Consider the following 20,951-nt stretch of genomic DNA (forward strand, 5'->3'; position numbering starts at 1 on the left):
ACTCTTGGAGCTAATTCCCTAGGTTAAACTTCAAATTTCCTTCCCTGAACACTTAGCATGTACTGTGGTTAGATTAGGCCTTAGGCACAAAGGGGAAGTTTCCCTCCTTGACACCTTCTCAAAGTAGAAAAGGAAGAAATTTATTGTAAAATTGAATTGAAGGAAGTTATTCAACAGAAGCCAAACATACGGAAATGAAGATGATCATTGCTATGTTTCAACAGAAAATCAAACACTGGACTAGAGCTGGGGCTCAGTGGTAGAGTGCCTGCCTAGCATGTGCGAGGCCCTGGGTTCCATCTCCAGCACCACAAAAACAAAAACAAAAAAACCACAGACACAAACATTCATACATTCAAAACACCAGAAATAACTTAACATCCATATGTGGCTGATACAAGAAATCATGATACACAGACTTAAGGGAATATTGTTGAGCTATTTGAAATTTTTACCTGTATAGAACCACAGAAGCATTTTGTAATTCTATATAAAAATAGCAGATATTTCAAGTCGTGTGTACTACAATTTAAACCATTTAAAAACATATGCATGTGAAAAGGATTGGACCATGATATGCAAATAATACAGAACTGACTCTTTACTGTAGTTATAATATCATTTCTTCAATTGGAAAGTATTTCACCTACCATAAACCATAATCTCTAGAGGTCAAATGTCACTGTGACAACTCCTGAGTGCCAGGTACAAAGTCCTGAGAGCAGAATTATTAATCAGAGTGGTGGGGGCGGGGGGACGGCTGAAAAAGGAGATGCTGTCTAGACTTCCCAAATCACTTCACTTCCAAGATCTCAAGGGGTTTGCTGGAGTATAGTTCAGTGGTAGAGTGTTTTCCTAGCACATACAAAGCCAGGAGTGCCATCCCCGGCACTAAAAAATAAAATACAATGAAAGCTCTCAAGTTGCTTTAGCACACATGCTCACTTTCCCGGGAGTGCAACTCTTTCTGGTTTCTGGCCATTGCAGGTGGCTATATTTGCAGTTATCACAGCGTTTCATAGCTACTTATGAGGAGAACTCTGACTCAGACACCAAAAGATATGCATTCATACACACAAAGGACACAGCTACCAGTAAAGACATGAAGAACTTGATTGTTTAGTCTAAAGACTCAAGACAACACCATGGACCTGACAGCCTGGCTGAATTTCTAAAATGTTGCTTCTTTGGGCTTTTTGGAAGATCAGAAAAAGAAATGGCCACGTGAAATCATGTTGACAACACTGATGATTACTCTTTTTAATATCTTTTATAAAAAGAACCTACCATAATAAATTCTTTCTAGATTTAGAAACACCAAGAAAATATCTTGCCTGGAGAACCGTTATGCTTCTTTCCATCAGATAAGAAAAAAATGCATAACCAATTGGGTGTTCTGTTTTACCTCAGCTACCTGGAAGCCCACAGCTTATTTGCTACAACAAATTTGGTTTTAAAAGGTTTTATTCCATTTAAAATTCTCTACTTCATTCTCCCTCTTTTTATTTTCTCCTTACATTAAATGGGTTAATCCGCATAATGTGTTCAAAATAAGAGCAGAGTGAGTGCTCAGTAAATGTTATCTATTGCTATTTAAATCACTGCTGTTAAAAAAAAAGTAAGTTCCTGCTATGATTATAGGAATTCTGAACATGGATAAAATAATTTTAAGTATATAGAGTTTATGTTACAATTAAAATTTTTTAAGCGTTGGAAGAAAATGATGTGATTTTTAAAAAAAGTTTCAGGCCCTGCCAGATTTTTAAAAATTAAAGACATATGGTTCAAGAATCAGTTACCAATTCCTTTTAAAACTGCACCCCTGATGTTTGAGGAACTAACAGATTTCCATTAGTAAAGCAATTAGAAGGTTGATGAAATCATGTTAGTCTCTTCTTGTTTTATTTTAATGGAAAAAATGATCAATATTGACTGATTAAAAGAAAACAAATATTAGGGAAGGAAGGGGAGAGAGATAGCAGATGAGAAGGGCAAGGTCAAGGTTACAATAAAATGTTTAAAAAGGAACATGAGCACAAAGGCAACTTCTTCAGTGAACAAGTCCAGTACAAGAAACCTAACTTTGTGGTACTTGAAGAAATCTCCAACATTTTTACATTTACTGATAGTAAAACATCCTGCTATTCTTTTTTAATTAAAGTAATAATCAAAATATTCTTTCACTTCAAGAAATGACTATCACAATTTAAATACTTAAATAACAAATTAATGCCCCCTTGGAAATTGCCTGCAGTTCAGATAATACTTTCTTCAACAAGAGCTTATACTACTAAACATACAGTATTATTAAAATTCAAGGTTTGACACAACTCTCTGATCACATATCTAGTAACTGTTGAAAATGGTGAAAAAAATCCCTTTATGTTCAATTAAGAAAAATAATTAAACTTCAGGCAATTTAGATCCTGCATTTTGCCAAATACAAATCTACATTTCTTAAATGTCACCCTAGGAAGCCACAAAGCACTGGCATAATACGCAAGCATATAGCACAGATTCAAAGACATTTCTGAAATTAATAACTGTGCCAAATGCAATCATTTCCCTTTATTCTTCATGATCAGCTTGCATTCCCCTCACATTAAAAACACATCTCAATTTTTTAGTTGTTTTTCCTTTCTGCAAAATATGAGGTACAACAGCTGCTAGGACTTCAAGAAAGAAAACAAATATCCTGTCCTAACAGCAGAATTGCCATTAGTCTCTCATGTTAATATGGTCAATTACAGAAAAGCTGTCTATAAATTTGACTAATTTGAAGGAACATGGGCTGAATTATACAGTATTTTTAAAGAAATGCAAAGTGGCTCCAGGAAGTATTGCAACCAAAGCAACTTAGAGACCTGCTTTAATAAACAGAGATATTGTTGTAATGAACACAATGGTTTTGATTCAAATGATGGTTCCTGGGGTATACAGGAATAGTCTTTTACTCAGTCTAGGTGTTAAACGTCTTCGAATGTCATATTTACATGACTCATTTGCTTAGTAAACCCTTTTACTGCACACCTAGCAGAGATGCTTGTCTCTCTAGAATCTTACTGTATTTTATCTCATTCCTGAGCTTAGATGCAACCAAGAAAATCTCAGGGATCCAAAAGAAACACTAAGAGATTACTGATGAAAGTGGTAAATGTATGCTTAAAAATAAAGCAGATACCATGAATCTCCTTCCCTATCAGTAACTCAATTCAGCTTAGTCCATCTCATGAGTGCTTCATAATCTACAGACCATCTGAGTGGTTCAATTCAAAGAAACAAAACACTTTTATTCTCAACTGAGCAACTTATTCTTTTTTTTTAGTTTGTTATTTTTGTTGCTTTTTTTACTTATATGACAGTAGAATCCATTTTGATATAATTATATCAAAATAGAATATATCTTATTCTAATTAGAACCCCATTCTTGTGGATGTACAAGCTTATAGTATTATAAATAGGGCATATGCTATAATCATATTTAAATGCATATTTAGAAGAGCACATACCTCAATCTTCATAGTTAAGCAAGACAGTCCTTCCAGACAAACTTGTGCATCCAATTTACTACTACACAGTCTCATCATGACATTAAATGGAGGGCTCGGAGCTCTAACCTGTGCCATTGTGACACAGTGCAACCTTTCAAAGAGGAAAGATCTGGATGAGCAGAAAGCCAAAAACCCTTGCTTGTAGCCAGGAAACACTGGGAATACAGGGATCTCAAGGGTATTCATGTACCCCTATGTAAAAGGGCCAGGCATGTGAGCTGGTGTTTGTACATAAGCTTCAGATTAAGAATTCCTCATTACAACTGAATTTATGGACAAACTAACAATCAGGAACATATTTTACCCACAATATTCATCTAATATTTTGGAAATCAGACTTGGGGGTATAGCTCAGTGCTAGAGGCCCTAGATTCAATCCCCAGCTTCAAAAGAAGAAAGGAGTTAATAATAAAGTCAAATAAAATTCTGAAAAGCAATCTCTCTTGAAATAGGGAAAGTCCTATTCTCATGGCAGGACCATGTGGCAAAGAATGCTCCTTCCCATCCTGTTACAGCAAGTGCTGGAATGCTTATCACTTGGGCTGCATTTGTTTGCAAGCCTAATCTCTCTGACCAGTCTCTGTACTCGCTCTTGGTGGCCAGGGTCCCCATCTCTTCTAGAGGCAATCTGCACAGTGGGTCACCATTAACAAAGGCTTGAGAAGGAAAGAAATCCTATTACCAGTTGACAAGAAATATTCCATCCATATTTACATGAGCCAGAGTTCTACTGTAACAATCATTGCTGGGCCACAGGGCATCTTTTTTAATACCTCACCATTCAAATGATCAGTATTTCTGTGGTTTCTATGGTAATGAAAGTGGACGCTGCCCTTTCACCAAAAAAAAAAAAAACACACATATTTATATTCTAGTTTTTATATTCTAGTTCCTCTGCAGACCGTAACAGAAAAGTAAAAAGTGGCCTAACACTTAATTTTTGTGTTTTCCAGTTCCCATGCAAAGCCAACATCTATAAAACTGGCCAGAGTATAAAACCAGAAAAAAACTGCTTCTTATAAGCCTTGAAATAGGTTTATCTCCCTTGCATTGCTCTAACATGTACTTTAGAATCTACCTCAGGATGCACTGCCAGAAACAAGAACTGTGACCAATCACTAGAGGGGCAGGGGCTTGTGATGCTATAAATGCACTGCTCCTAGAAAAAAGAAGAGCTTCCTATGCTGCTAGGGGCATACCTCAGTGGTACAGCACTTGCCTGGCACGTGCAAGGGTTCTACCACAAGACAATTCATTCTGGCTCAGTTGGTAGAGTGCTTGCCTCACATGCACAAGGCCCTGGGTTCAATCCCCAGGACCACCACCAAAAAAAAAAAAAAGAAAAGAAAAGGAATTCATTCTTAGCCCAGTGTGGTGACATCTACTTTTAATTCCAGCTACTCAGCAGGCTGAGGCAGAAGTATGACAAATCTGAGGTCAGTCTTGGCAACTTAAGGGAGACTCTACTCAAAAGAAAATGTTTAAAAAGGGATGGGGATGTAGCTCAGTGGTGAAGCTCCCCTGGGTCCAATTCCCTGTGCCAAAAAAGAAGAAGGAGAAGGAGAAGAAGAAAATAAAAAAGCAGGGAATGTAGCTCAGTGGTAGAGCATTTGCCTGGCACATTTGAGGCCCTGGATTCCATCCCCAGCACTGAGAAAAAAACTATACTTTGGCCTGATCCCCTTCCACCAACCCCATACTCAATTCCAAGGGCTTCTCCATAGAAGCAGTTATCACAACTAACTAAATACTGATTTGTAGAATTATTGAGTCAATATCCATCTCACCATTTAGTCTGTGAGCTCCATGAGTGTGAGGCCTGGCTTAAGTCTTCCCTTTTCATTGCTTTACCCCAGGTGCCTACCAAAGAACAGTCATTCAATATTTTCTGAATGAATGAATCTTCAGCCTAGACACCCCCTTTCTACAGATGGGATTTCAGATATATAGTTTCATACAAGTCCTGCGGAATCAACTATGCCTTCTGCAGGCTTTTTCCTAAGAGCATACTATTTGCAAGGAGTACTCAATTCATGCAACTCAACAAATATTTCTGAGTGCCAGACAATGTGCTAGACATGGAGTATAGGGCAATGAATAAAGGAGACAAAGTCTCAGACCCCAAGTTAGATGGTGATAACTCCAGAAAAGAAAGCAGTGAGGGAGAGGAACAAACAAGGCTTCTCTACCAAGGTGATAGGTAATCAAAACCCTGAAATATGAAGGAGGGAGCCATGCTGCTATCTAGAAGCACGGTGTCCAAGGTGTTGTGAATAAGCTGAGAATATATCCCAGTGGTAGAGCCCTTGCCTAACATACTTGGTTTTACAGCCTGAAATTGGAGCCCAGCATGAAGGAAAGGAAAGGAAAGGAATGGAAAGTGCAAAGACCCCAACTGCACCTGGTACACTTGGAGGAAAAGAAACCAACATGGCTACAGTGAGAGCAGCTGGTCACATTCTTTAAGGCTGCATGAATGAACTCTTGGTGGCAAGGGGAGCTACTGGAGCCTTTTGAGAAGGGCAGTGATGTGATATGATCTGATTTAAGTTTAAGAGAAGATGATCACAATGGCTGCTGCACTAAGAGACAGTGCAGAGAGACTAGTAGAGGCAACTGTGAGCATCCAGCAAGAGACAATGGACACTGAAATTGTGATGCTAGTTGCTGAGACAATAAGACAGCAAATTCTGGACACACCTCAAGAGCATGAACCAATCATGAGTTTATGAAAGGCCATCTAAGCTGAAACATATCTCATCCAGCTATCTCAATCTTTGCTCAGAACAAGAAAACAGATGCAGTCCCTTCTTTTGAAAGGTTGTCATTTCTTCCTTTGCCCTCGAACCTAAAGAACACAAAAATGTTGTCTAAGATTGCCACACTGCTTAATGATCAATTGACCTCCCATCAGAAGAGCTTCCAGGCCCATCAGACCTGGGGGGTAGAGAGTTCCCAACTGGGTAAACAACAAAGCAGAATATTAACCAATAGGCCAGCTGGGGGCATTTCATTCAAATTCAGTTTAAAGGGAACTAATTTCCTTCTTCCCTTAAAAAAAATATCTCCCCATTAACACAAAGAACTGTAATCCTAACCATAGCTTCTGACTTCTGGTGAGTGGGTGACTTTTAAGGACTATTTTTTAAAGTACTCTGGTAAAAAGTCATCTTATTTGGCTTTTTAAAACTCTTAGCTTGGACTACGCACAATGGCCCACACCTGTAATCCCAGCAACTCAGAAGGCTGAGATAGGAGGATCCCAAGTTCAAGGCCAACCTCAACTTAGTGAGACCCCCATCTCAAAATAAAGAATGGAAAGTGCTGGAGATGTACCTCAATGGTAAAGCACCCCTACATTCAATCCCCAGTAGCAAAAAAAGAAAAAATCTTAGCATGGGGCTAACCTATAATTCCAGCTATTCAGGAGGCTAAGGCAGAAAGACTATAAGTTCAAGGCCAGTCTTGGCAGATGGCAAGTTCAAGGCCAGCTTCAGCAACTTAGTAAGGCCCCGTCTCAAAATTTTTTTAAAATGGGGTCTGGGGGTATAGCTCAGTGGTACCACACCCCTGAGTTCAATCCCCAGTACCAAAAAAAAAATCTTAGTATGGGGAAATATTCTATAATTAAGGCAATTTTAACAATAGTAGATAATAATTTGACTATAAATTGGAAGGAATGTAATGACTGCTTATTCTGGCACCAAAAAAACAGGACTTTCTGTGAAGTGACTGCCAAGAAAAATGATACTCCCACTCAGACTGGACCATTGCAAGTAGTAACTGCTAACCACATGCTTTACACTACAGTTTGCAAGGACACAGTGCTTTGTTTTCATCTCTAACCAAACACCAGACTGAAAACTCAATGGAGACAAATGTGTGGTAGAATAAAAACAATAACTTAAGGAGAAAAAAATATTCCAGGGCTTAATGCTTGCTGGGATGCAGACATTAAGGGTTCAGTGAACTAAGAAAAGTTCTGTAGTCCAAAAGAAACCACTTGCAGCCAGCTCCTGTAGACAGAGGCTGGATGTTTAAGAATGAAGCCAGGCTTTAAGAGGCTTGCAAAAGACAAGCTGACAAAGTAGCTGTGAGAAGGACTGGCAAGGAAAGAATGACCAAGATGAAGTGGACACCAGGACCTGAGACCAAGGATCCTAGGGAAGAGGCAGGAGCAAAGTTTCTAAAATACCTGGGCAGGCACAGCCTAACAGCTGAAACAAACCAATTTCAGACTTCTACCCAGTTTAAAACAAACCACATGAAACACTGAGCTCTCTCCTCCAAGCATGCCAAGAAAAAGCACTGTGTTCTAGGTTAAGGGGAACAAAATGATACTTTCCATTTCTCTTTTTTATTTAGGCATCTAGGTCAAAGGGTACTAGAAATTCAAAAATAAATAGCTTAAATTCATTAACTTTAAAAAGCATTGTCTTAGTCTGTCCGGGCTACTATTTAAAAAAAAAAATTATAGCACAGACTGGGTGGCTTATAAATGACACAAATGTATTTCTCACAGTTCTGGAGCCTGGAAGTCCAAGATCATGGTGCTGGCAGATCCCGTGTCTGATGAAGGCCTCCTTCATAGTTCAGAGATAGTCATCTTTTCACCGTAACTTCACATGCTGGAAGGGTCAAGGCTCTTGGATCTTTTATAAGGTCACTAATGCCATTCATGAGGAATCAGCTTCCAAAGTAGACCTCCTAATACCATCAGCGCCCAGAAGTAAGTACTTCAACATATGAATTTGGGGGAGGGGCATGGGATACCAATATCCACACTATAACAGGGATGAACACAAATCTATATTCTTAGAATACAAAAATAGAAAATAATTCTTGAACTTGTTTTTGAACCACAAAAACATTTCTCAAGGAAGGACCTGCCACCTGTCATGCAGTGTGACAGAAATTAAGGATTTCTCTGAGATTAGGTATAACAAGGCAAAGAGGCTGCTTCTTTTTTTTTAATGCTCAAATTGCCACCTGGTCAGACAGTATCCTTAACTTCTCCTGTTCCTTTTCTTATGATTATACATTTACTTAGTTTGGTAAATGTTTAAAAAGGAAACCAATATTCAAATATTTAAAACCTGTCACCCCTAACTAAGAACCAACTCTCTTGCCTCTTTGACTTCAGGTCAGAATGTGAATTTTCCAAGGTGAACACAGCAGGCAGTTCATCTAACTTAGGTGTTCCAGAAGGCTTGAAAGAAAGGTAAAGAAGAACAAAATCATAAATCAAAGGCTTTCAAATGGATAAGCCACCAAATTAATGATATACAGACTTTAACTTTTTTCATTTTTGTTTTGTCAGTACTAGGGATAGAACCCAGGGCATTAGCCATGCTAGGCAAGCACTCTACCACTGAGTGGCATCCCCAGCCCTTGAACCTATATATATATATATATATATTTTTTTTTTTTTTTAAATATTTATTTTATTTTTTAGGTGAAGATGGACACAACACAATGCCTTTATTTTTATGTGGTGCTGAGGATCAAACCCAGATCCCGCCTGTGCAAGACGAGCACTCTACCGCTGAGCCACAATCCCAGCCCTAAACCTATATTTTTAATAAAAAGACAAAGTGACACACAGAATGGCTCCTCATTGATTCAGCACTGTTGGGAAACTCGTACTCTAAATAGATAAAAGTGTGAAGTAACTGAACTTTCCCCCTTTTAAGAGTAGTTTTTATATTTTGAATATTTCCAACAGAACTCTTTCTAAAATATACTTTCTGAAATTTTAAATCAGAATATACCAAATATAATTCTTTACTACTTCCCTGAAATATACTAGTGCTCAAGGGTTACAAAGATGCCTCTGAGAATTCACTCCATACTAAAGGGTCTCACACTGCCAAGATGAATCAGCAAGTTCAGGGGTACTGTGTGCAACTTCTGGGCACCACCACCTCACCCCATTTCACACTGTCCTCCCTTATTTCACCCAGATAGCAATTCTCACCTGTCTCTAAAATTATCCCTTCCTGTAACTCCTCCATCCCCCCAATACCACTTACTACTTATCAGCCATGGATTGGGAAACCAGATAACCAAAGTGCTTTATCTTCTACCATATAAACCCTATCTACCTAATTTGAATGTAAACTCCTCAAAAGCTTAAATCCTGTTTTACACCTCTTGCTGATGATACATTTATGAAGGCCTTTTCTCCAAGTAGAATGCATGGGTTTTATAACAGCTGTTTCCATCATTTAGCTTTTCAACTTACTTCCACATTCCCAGCTGTGTTCTGGATGGTTGTGCCGGGCAGAAGCCTAGGGATTTACTGTACTTCTATTTCTTGATAAGATACTTGAAGAGAATAAACACATGGCAAAGAGGGCATTAAAGTAAGGGATAAAGAGATTTTTTTTTATTTTACCAATAAAGAGAAAGGGAAGAAATATCACCTAGCATACTGACATTTAATCAATAAATGACAGCACAGCTGAATTCCTTTCTAATTCTCTCCAAAGTACTCTCAATGTCCTTGTCTTAGGTCTCTACCTGCAGCAAAGCATCAATGGTTATGGTTTGTACTTGTATCTTGATTTTAAAATATCTATCCCAAAATTTAACAGACCTTCTTTTAAATCCAAGTAAGCCAAAATTAAAATAAGCATGCACAGAGTCTAAAATTCAAACTCTCACCTGAGCCAACACTTTATGATGAATTTCATTGCAAAGTTCAGAATCTCAGAGAGGAAAAGACCCTTAGACATCATCTAGGACAATGGTTATCAACTGTGCAAAATCATTAGAACAACCAAGGAACTTTTTAAAAATACCATTACTTAACTCCACTCTCAGAAGGTAAGACATAATTGGTGTGGAGTGGTATTCAGGCATGAGTATATTTTAAAAGCTACTCAAGTAGTTCTAATGAACAACCAGGGCTGAGAACCATTGGTCCAATTCAGCATTCTAGCACTCTGCCATCCCATTTTTCAAAGAGGGTAGAATTTCAAAGGTATCAAACAACTAAGTGTCACAGAGCTAGGCTAGAACTACTCATTGCAAGAGAGCTCTTCTTTCTCTCAATTACTTTTCTACCCTCAATAACTCCAAACACCAACACCCCTACCAATCCCAAAGTAAATGTACTCTAAATATTTTTTTTTCAATATTTTATTTTTAGTTGTGGCTGGACACAATGCCCTTATTTTATTTATTTATTTTTATGTGGTGCTGAGGATCAAACCCAGGGCCCTGCACATGCTAGGCAAGTGCTCCACCACTAAGCCACAACCCCAGCCCTAAATATTCTTTGTCTTGGAATCCCACTGCATAATTTTTGAAAAAAATATTTATGTCTGTTCCTTTGTGTGTGTATATGTGTGTGTGTGTGTGTACATGAAACTCAGGGCTTCATGGATGCTAAGCATGCACTCTACCAATGAGCTACACTCCCAGCCCTGGCTACATGCTACCCTTGCAAAGAATTCTAGGAGATTAATCATGCATGGTTTCCCCTTAAGGAAGCCATATGGTGCCAGGAACAGTAGCATACACCTGTTAATTTCAGCAACTCAGGAAGCTGAGTCAGGAGGATCACAAGCTGGAGGCAGGCCTGGGCAATTCAGAAAGACCACATCTCAAAACTAAATCAAGGGCTGGGGTTGTAGCTCAGTGGTAGAGTGCTTGCCTAGCATGTGTGAGGCACTGGGTTTGATTCTCAGCACCACATATAAATAAATGAATAAAATAAAGGTCTATCAAAAACTAAAAAAAAAAAAAGGCTGAGGATGTAGTTCAGTGGTAAAGTGCTCCTGGGTTTAATCCCTAGTACAACAAAAAAAAAAAAAAAAAAAAAAAGCCATACTGCTTTTCCTCTGATAGGTTGGACTCAGCCTATCCTTTAACCATCATCATCATCACCTTCATTGAGCTTGTTTCAGACCCCTCACAAGGTTCACTTCCAATTCTCTTTCAGACCACTTAATCTCTACTTTGTACCTTCCTTACCATACCTAGTGGACTTCCCTATCAGCCTAAACTCTTTCCATTTTGTAAAAGATGTCTTTTTCCCTGAAGCAGCCTCTTTTGCTCTGCCAGTTAGTCATGCCGGGTTCTTTTTTTCTTCCCCCAAGCAGCTGGTCTTTTTGATGTCTGGCACACATTTATCTGGGCTTCCAATAAGATGTTTTTACATCGTTTCCAGGCTTCCTGGAGGTTATTGACTTTTTTTTTTTTAACTCTTCCATTCAATTTTTTTTCCTAATTTCTAACATTTGTTAGAGTTTCTTTTTCAAAAGTTGAATACCTGGCTGATGGATCTCTTTGATTTTTCTCTCCCACCAGATTGCGAAATTAAATGCATCAGAACTTAAATATAATATTTCAAATTACCTCCAGGATGGAATCGCTTCATGAATTTTTTGCACTTTCATGTCTCTATAGCAAGCAACAGATGTTTAACCAAGTGGAACTGAAAATGCTAGTTCTTACCTGTATTTTAGTGAGTCTGCTTATTTATATAAAATATTCTGATACTCTTAAGCCTGTGTTCTTCTACTTGGTAAAATGATAAACTGAGAACTTTTTTTTTTTGGGGGGGAATCTGATGTGCATTGAATAAGCTCCATACTCTGAATCTAATGTGGTAAAATACTCTCCTAAATGTGCTATAAATTGCCTAATCACAACCATCTCAATTGTTGCTAAAAAAGGTTATCTCAGAGTATGAAGAAAAACAGAATCCTGAATCTTTCTGAAAAATTCTCATAGCACTCAGTTATTAATGAAGCAGCAAAAAAGACAAGCACTCCCTTAAAATAAAAATGCTGTCACAGTTATACCAACATATCATGGAGATTTACTCTAAATTTATTTCATTTCCTAAGTGTTTAGATCCAGAGATTCCTGGGAGATCAACAGATCATGGGATCAAACTCTATCATGAAAGCCATATAATCCCATTACATCACTGGAGTTCTGACAGAGAAACTGAGAAAACTGTCTATGTCATCCTCTCATTTGTTTAACACTACTGCACTGAGCTACCACACTTAGAACTGGTGGGCAGAGAGGTTGCCATCTCTGCCCTTAGGTTGCTTTGGGTTGAGGAGAGAAGACACACATATGCCTGCATACATGGTTAACTAGAAGACAGAACATGCAGCAGGTTCAAGCAGAGAATTTGGAGGAAGAGGGTATAGAAAGCTAAGTAAGCCAATGAAAGAAGGATCACTTGAGATACCTGGAGCCACTGGAGCTCAAACCAAGGGAATGGCTCCATTTAAAGAGGCATCATAAGGATACTAAGCTGGCAATGTTAGGAATGGAACAGGGACGCAAAAGACAGGAGGCAGGTAGACCAGTTAAAAACTACTTAAAACAGCCTGTTAATAGATCCCCGTCTTTATTTCTTGCCTCATCAGTTTCAAGTGCCACTAGTTATCTACCTAAAACAATGACTTATGACATTTTCCTCCTCAGAAATCCTCTCTGGCTCCCCATGGCCCATGAAATACAATTCATATTCCTTCTACTCTTAACACTACATTGTCTATGTCTGGGTTTGGCATTTTTGCCTGCAGAAGATATGTCTGGATCCTCTGTACTACAGTGTAAGGATGGTGCTGTTATGATCTTCTACCAGTCAGTTGAAGGTCATCCCATAACTTGCATCTGTATCACCCCTCTATAAGTAGAAAAGGTACTTTCTTGTCTCACCATTTATACACCATAGCACAGATTATATTCCATGTCAAATAAGACATGGGTTCAAAGCCCACCTCTGCTACTCACTAGCTAGAAGACTATGAATATATTTTTAATCCCTATGAATTTCAGTTTCCTTGCCTTTCTGTAAAATGGGGATGATGATAATTCTGACTTCAAATGGTGGTAACCCACTTGAATCTAATGTATGAAATATGATATGTCAAGAGCTTTGTAATGTTTTGAACAACCAATAAAAAAATTTAAAAAAGAAAGGGAAAAAAATAAAGGTTATAGGTTGACACACACACAAAAAAATGGTGGCTGTGGCCTTCAAATGAGACAGTCATGTAAGGTCTTCAGTATGGGGCATAGACCCAGAGAAAGCCCTCAACAGCTACTAGCTTGTATCATAAGGCCAAAATGCATTTTTTTATAAACATACATGGGAACAAACCTCAGTGCTAAAACAGTTAATGTTACTGGGGAGCCAGAAAGACACACTTCCAACTGACTCAGATTAACAATGATGTTGTTTCCCTTGTACAGATAACAAAAAACTTCCTTTTTCAAATTCCTCAGTCTAGTCTCCAGCTAATCCTGAAATTGCATGCAACCCAATGTGAATCAAATAAAAAATGAAAATAGTAATTATGCTGAATCAAACATTTTATATTTGTATGTTCTAACTAGAGATTGAGCTGCGTAAGCCAGAACTTTGACTAAGTTCTTTTTTGAGCATGTTGAGATAGTTTCTATAACACATGGAACAATTTCTAAAGTGAAGGGTCCTATGGCTCAATTAGACCCTCTCCTCAAGAGAAACATGGACGCAAAACTGATTCCAAAAGAACTAGATATAACAAGTTCAATGCAAAATCCAATACAACTATTTGAATTGGGGAAGGGGGAGTAGAAATCTTGAAGACACATACATACAATAATCAAATCAATATCAGAAATTATTGCTATCCCTTCAGCGTATATGCATGTATACATACACACAGATTCTCACTTTCTCTGGGATATAGAGATGTGTGTATGCGTATGCATATGCATATGCGGACGCACACTCAAAGGTGCAAGCTCGTGAACATAAATAGGAACAGGAAGTGAAAACTCCAAAATCACAACAATGGCACAAAATATTACTTGGTATCAATCACTACCAATATAAAAGTGACTTTTGGCAAGCTCAAGAAGATTTCTAACCAATTTCCTCTCTCAAAAACATAATTTCAACAAAGGTTAGGTTAGTAAAAAAAATGCTTTATCCTCTGTCATTATGAAGGAAGTCACAATAAAATGGTTAGATTTTTAAACTTTTTTTTCTACAAATGAACTAGCATCATCTAACTGATAACCCTAATCCAAAATCCCTTTTTAAATTTTATTTATTTGTTTATTTATTTTTATGGGAGCTTAGGATCGAACCCAGTGCCTCACATGTGCAAGGCAGGCACTCTACCACTGAGCCACAGCCCTAGCCCCTCCTCTTATCTTTTTCCCTTGTCGCTGGGGATTGAACCAAGGGCCTCGCACATACTAAGCATGTGCTTTACCATTGAGCATACCCCCAGCCCCCACTTCTCATCTGTATCACTCATAGCACTTGTCACACCCCATGGTGTCTTTCAGTGATGCGTGTGCATGGCTTATCTCCCTACTACCAGGCAAGATCCTGGTGGCAGAGGCCCCTCCTTCACTTCTTGCTGCCTCCATGATGCTGAGCACAGAATACTACACATAGTAGGCACTCTAAAAAAGATATGGCCATTGAAAGCTGAACAAAAATGCATCTTTTTTGTTAATGATCCCTTTTAGTCTTGGCATCTGAGCTCCTCATGGTTTGAGAAGTACAGGGGTCAAGTCAATAGGCAATTCAGGACCTCAGTTAGAAGCCCTGTCAGCATGATATACTCCCTGACACCCTTGAGAGCACATCAGATTACCCTAATTATGATCTATGACTGAGGCTCCTTCACAACATGGAGTATTCTTAAAGTCTGTTCAAACCTGTAGAAGGCAAGTGCAAGACCACTGAGAATAAAACCTTAAACTTGGACTCAATGAGCCAGGCACACAGACATTGTGACCTCTGCCTAGAAAGCAGTCCTGGATGTTTTGCATTGAAAAAATATATATATATATATTATATATATATCACACCTAGGCCTAATACAGGTCACTATATTGACTATCCCCCCAAAAATGACCCAAATTAGATTAGTAATAAAAGGAGATAAGGCTAATATATGCATCTAGAGAGGCCAAGGCAATGGTAAAGATTACCCCTGTTTCTATACTGGCCTTCTAAAGGTATTTACTTGGGTCTGTCTGTGTTGTGACAGTGTCCTAGACTCAAACGAATGCTTCTAACACTCCACATTTTTGAGCCATTCAGTCATGCATTTTTGTTATTGTTGAAAGTGGTGCGAAATTGCACTGCATGAGCTAAAGTCCTTGGTGGTCTTCCAAGGATTCCAGCTAAAAAGGCACTTCCTTTGTTCCTCAGGAGAATGCAGTCCAGTAGGTCATTCAAAAGGGGAAATAAAAGCAGCAGCCCTGGGAGGGAGATGAAGGACAAGACAAAAAGAATAAAATGTTTTGGGTGTGAGCACATTAGCTTCCATTTCCTGCTGCTGGTCACTAATAACTCCCCTATCTGGGGTGGTGGGTTCAGATAGACATTTATGCAAAAATTCTCTTCAGGTGTGTCACAGGGACCATAACAATCAAAGGGAACACCTAGAGCATGGGAGTCTCTGAGCACCTTTCAAGCTTCCTTTTTCCTGAGATGCTGACTAGGAAAGATGCCCTGCCATTTTTAGACTGCACAGAGCAAAGTTGGAGAAACTGGGGAGGGGAATTTCACAGCCCGCTCCCTGAATGCCTCCAGTCTATCTCAAAGGCTTATATTGTTTGCATGAGCAGAAGATGAAAACTTGTCACTTTCCCATTAAGTTCATAGCTGCATCTGTCCCTTCAAAACGTGGGAATGACAACTGTAACCTTCACGCCAATCATCTCCACTGCACCCAGGCCCAAACTGTGCAGGGCACAAAGATCCCAGGTCTGACCTGCAGAGCCCCCAAGCTTCAGTGGCTGCTGGTTCACGTCACTTTTTCTGGCTGGGCGGGAGGAAAAGGGGAAAGAAAGAGGGCTTTTCAGGGCTCTACAACCAATAAAATCGTGCAGCTCTGAGGACATACTTGAGCTCCCAAAAAGATAGGCAGCTGAAGGGCAAACAGTCTTTAATCAGTAGTGTGCTAGTTATTTGATAACTGCCAAGGTGCAGTGGGCGCCTGGGCTACTCCAACAATTTCTTCGGTTCTATTTCTAGACATATGCCGGTTACACTCCGAAAGTGCCCAGCAACTTCCCTCAATTACCTTTGTAATTTATATGTAATTGATGACTGCACTTAATCTCCAGGGTTATTAATAGCCCTTCCAAAAAATGGTCCCCAAGTCTTCCTAAGCCTTTGGAAGCGCCTGGTTAAAATTACAGTATTTCCTTTGCTGGCTGCCGGCCCCCTGCCTGCCCTACCCGGGCAACCAGCAGGCGAGGCTAAGGCGGGCTGTGCTCACTTCCATGAAAGGTTCGGAATGGAGGCTCGGCCCCTGGGGCAAGAATCGCTCACTCCTCTGTTAGGATGTGCTGGCCACCAGCCAGCTAGATTCGTGGCTCTTTCTGAGCCCCCAGGGCGAACAGGCTACCTGCGCCGCCGCTGCCGTCACCAGCCCCAGCGCAGCCCGCAGGGCTGAGCGCAACAGTTGGCTGCTGCGAATGTGCGAATGCGACCGGGAGAGGACCCACCCCGGCATCGCCGCCAGCCTCACGACGAAGGGCGAGGGCGCCCCCCGGAACGCTGCCTCCCCAGCGCTCGGAAAAGGGCTTTCACAAACACCCTTGCAGCCCCCAGCGCTGAAATCCGGTGAACTTTTTCAGAGGCTAAGCCGTCTTCATTTGCATAACCATCTCCAAACTGAGATTCAGGTTTCCTGTAATCAGTCCTTTCAAAGGTCTGTAATTGAATGTGCAATTAACCCTTAAAATGAGGTGAGAAAAAAAAAGAAAGGGGGGGGAATACCCTTCTTGTCCAGCACCTTCCGGAAAGCAGGAGAGTTTGGAAAAGTCAGGGTTTGGAGGGGTAGAGAGTCGGGGGGGGAAAGTCGCTCGCTTTTTAAAAGCGGCTTCTAAAGCCTTTGCAGCTACTAAAACTCCTAATCCTTGTCAGCGGTGGAAGAGAGGCGGGGAGGGGGTTTTAAAAGAACATCAATGAAACACCAAGTTCCACGTCTTGCGCCCCCCCCCCCGGCATCTGCAAGTTCTAGGAGGTTCCCCCACCCCCACCCCCACCCGGCCTCTGGTCACCCACACAACAAAGCGGGGAGCCAGTAAAGACTGCAACCCGGAAAAGGCGAGAGAGCCGGTGACACGCACTCTGAGGGCCAGAGTGGCTTCCCAAGACTGGAAAGACCGCGAGGGGAGTTAGAAGCAGTGCGCGGGAGTGGCACTGGGCAAACTGGCGGCGCCCCTACACTCGCATTGCCTGGGGGCCGCCGCACCCGCGAGGCATATTCTTCTTCGCGGGGGCTGGCTCGCTCACTTTCTCTCGCCTGCCCATTTCTCCCTCTCCACTACCTGGGTCCTGGGTTCCGCGCGGGCACCAGCGCGGGAGGGCGTCCGCAGCCCTTTCTCAGGGTGCCTGCCTCTGCACCCGCCCCGGGGGGTTCCCACTTACCGTTTATCTCGTGGAGCGGGGCATCATTCTTGTTGAAGCCTTTGGACACATAGAGACGTCGCACTTCCGAGCAACTTTTCGACTTGAGCTCAGCAGCCAGCAGCGCGGCGCTAAACACCGCCAGGGTGCAAAGAAGTGCGGGCAAGCCGAGCCGTGCCATGATGCGGGCAGGGACGGGCACGCTCCCCCACCTTTGGAACTGGATGCGACGGGACCGGAAAGGGCGCTGCGGGAGCGGGCCGAGAGGCGCGGAGTCGGTGGCTCCCAAGTGGAGCAAAAGAGCAAAGGAATTAGAGTTGGTGAAGGGGAAGAGGAGGAGGAGAGCAGGAGGAGGAGACGCGGGGCGAAAAGTAGAGCTGGGCCTCGCGTCAGGCAACGGTCCCTGGTGCCAGGCTCCTGGCTGGGGGATCAGAAGGAGGAGAAGAAGGAGGGTGTGGAGACGGTGCGCGGCCCAAGGGAGCGGAGGCACTGGCTAGTGACCTCGAGGGCTCCGCGGGGCAGGGAACCGGGTAAGCTGACCGGGTGGCGGAGCAGGGACAGGGGCGCGAAGAAGGAAGGGAAGGTGGCAGACGCCGCAGGACCGCGGAGGGTGTGGGCAGCGTCGGCTGGCGCTCCTGAGCGCGGCTCGGGCTGCCCGGCGCTGGTCCGCTCGCCTAGCTCGAGTCAGCTCGGCTCACTCTGCCCTCGGCCGCACCGCTGTGCCCTTCTCAGCTCTGCTGCTGATTGACTGGCCGGCTTGCTCAGCGACGCTCGGCAAACTTGGCCAAGCGGGCGGCACTAAGGGGGAGGGGGCGGGCGGCGTTGGGGGGGGGGGGGCCGGAGACAGGCGGGAGCACGCAGGGCCGGGCCGGGAGAAAACCTGGAAGCGGGGTTGGATCCGGAGCAGCCAAATCCACTTCCTAGGGGGCCGCACCGGGCGCGCGGCGCTCCTTCGCGCGACACGCCCCGTCGGACTCCTCCCTCCTCCCCTCCTCCTCGGAGGCGGGGAGCCTGCTTGCCGCCCCCCACCCATAGAGGAAAATCCAATTTCTCCCGGATGACGGGCCCAAGTTCTGGGGAACCGGGAGGCTTGGGATTTGTCCCTAAGCCCACTTCTGAGCCATAGGCCTTCTTTGCGAGGCCACCTGACGAGCCTTCCGCAGGCCAAAGCCGCGAGGAGCCCTCCCGCTGGGATACCTGCCTCCCCGCTGCCACCCCGCAGCCGTCCAACTCCTGGGCTGGGGGAGGAAGGCGTCCACGTTACTCTGTTTCGCTGCCGCCACCAGAGGGTCCTGGAAATCCGAAATGGCCCTAGAGCCTCACCTTACCATCTCAGACCTGCTTCCCATCAAAAGGGCTCAGGAATCTCTGACATGTCCCTGACTCTGGCAGGCATTCTTCACTCTCACCTCACCCCATGTCACCCTCACCCCGCTCCTGGTTCGGCAAAAAGTCTAATCAAACCCTGAAGCGTGAAAAACACCCAACACCTGAACCTCAAGCCAAGGGGACAAAGTCAGGGTTAATTCTGGAAAACTTGGAGACCTTCAGGTCCAACCCCATCTTGTGTATGTAAGGGAACTGCAACCCCAGAAAAAGAAAGCAATTTGATAGTAGCACTTAGGGGAGGTGAGTCCAGAACCCAAGACTCTTGACTGCAGGGTCACAGGGACTAATGGAGCAGAAGACCCCCTAAACCTTCTTCCCCCTCACACCACTTAGCCACCAGAAAACTGGGAATGAGCTAGTACCTTCCAAGTTTTGACAGATTCCATTAATGAGTGTTTTTGAAGCTCCCAGGGCTCCTTTAATGAAGGGAACTGTGCAGATTGGGAACTTGTCATTACTGTTGTTATTGTTACAATCTGCTTTAAGAGGTTAGGGTGAGAAGTGCCTCAGACACCTCGGGAGTGTGCTGGGAACTGGGCAGATAAAAAGGGCTGGAACTTATTATTTGGCTAGACTCTCAATTCCCATAAAATTACATAGGGTGAAGATATGAACCGTCATTACAATTATCGCCCTCAGAGGGTTTGTTGAGAAGTCCTCCACTGTTGTTTGTAAACCACGTTGACATGGTTGGCTATGAGGAGCTGTAGATATCAGCTTAGCTGTTGTTTAGAATGCCCGCTGCAGGCTCCTCTGCATTGTGTTAACTCTTGGAGATCATCAGCATAAACAGATTGTGAAGTCTGTAACTGGGACTTCCAATTTCTGTGGGTTGGCAGAACATGTAACTCTGAAGAGAGCAATTTTTCTGAATACACAAACTAAACTATCATTGAGTCGCCAGCCATCTTCAAGGAACTTTCAAATAATCCAAGTTTTCCTTAAACTGATAATCATGAGGTCCTCAAGGCATTGCTAGGGCTTAGCCCAGCACTTTTAACTTTTATTGATGCACTTATTTAAAGATGTTCTTCACCAAGGAGAATATGATCTGAGATGCAACCAACATTAATAATAAAATAAAACCCAGTGACTATAAGAGAAAAAGGATTCTCCTAAACCATAAGGCCAAATTAGAAAACTGCCTCTCACATCAAGTCCAGGAGGAACTCATTCCTTGCCCCTCCCTCAAATTTACTCCCTCTATGCCTCCTAATTTATTATTAACCAAAACTTGAGGCTTTTCCACCAGAAACAGTAACCTGTGACTACAAACAGATCTCAACAAGTCTGAACTTTACCATCGGAGCCAGAAACCCCAAGCCTTGTTCAGAGGTGGCTCCCACTTCAAAGCCTCCTTTCATTTAAATACAAACAGGGTGAACAACTGGCAATCAAGGAAACAAATATCTATCATCCAGAAGGGAAGCTGTTCAGGTGTCCTTCGCTTAGTCTGCCTCCCCTCTCTGCCTACTCAACTCTTCTCTTCCTATGAGGCTTCTCAGTGGAAAGGCACCTACTCCTTATAGATTCTCTGGATTGGAGGCTGTGTGTAGAATGCAAGATTGAATGAGTTCTCAGGCCATTGTAACCATTTTAAAGTGCCA

General features: G+C 42.3%; 1 protein-coding gene across 1 annotated transcript in view; it reads right to left on the minus strand.

The window, feature by feature from the left end:
• Positions 1 to 18,700, minus strand: part of Gpc4 (glypican 4) — a 114,822-nt gene extending 96,122 nt beyond the window's left edge. The window contains exon 1 of the mRNA XM_027946993.2: positions 17,977 to 18,700. Within this exon, the coding sequence (XP_027802794.2) occupies positions 17,977 to 18,136 (160 nt within the window). The 5' untranslated portion in view covers positions 18,137 to 18,700. The remainder of the gene's footprint in view (positions 1 to 17,976) is intronic.
• Between the last annotated feature and the right edge of the window lie 2,251 nt (positions 18,701 to 20,951).

This window comes from Marmota flaviventris, chromosome X (genome assembly GCF_047511675.1).
Source record: "Marmota flaviventris isolate mMarFla1 chromosome X, mMarFla1.hap1, whole genome shotgun sequence".
Lineage (NCBI taxonomy): Eukaryota > Metazoa > Chordata > Mammalia > Rodentia > Sciuridae > Marmota > Marmota flaviventris.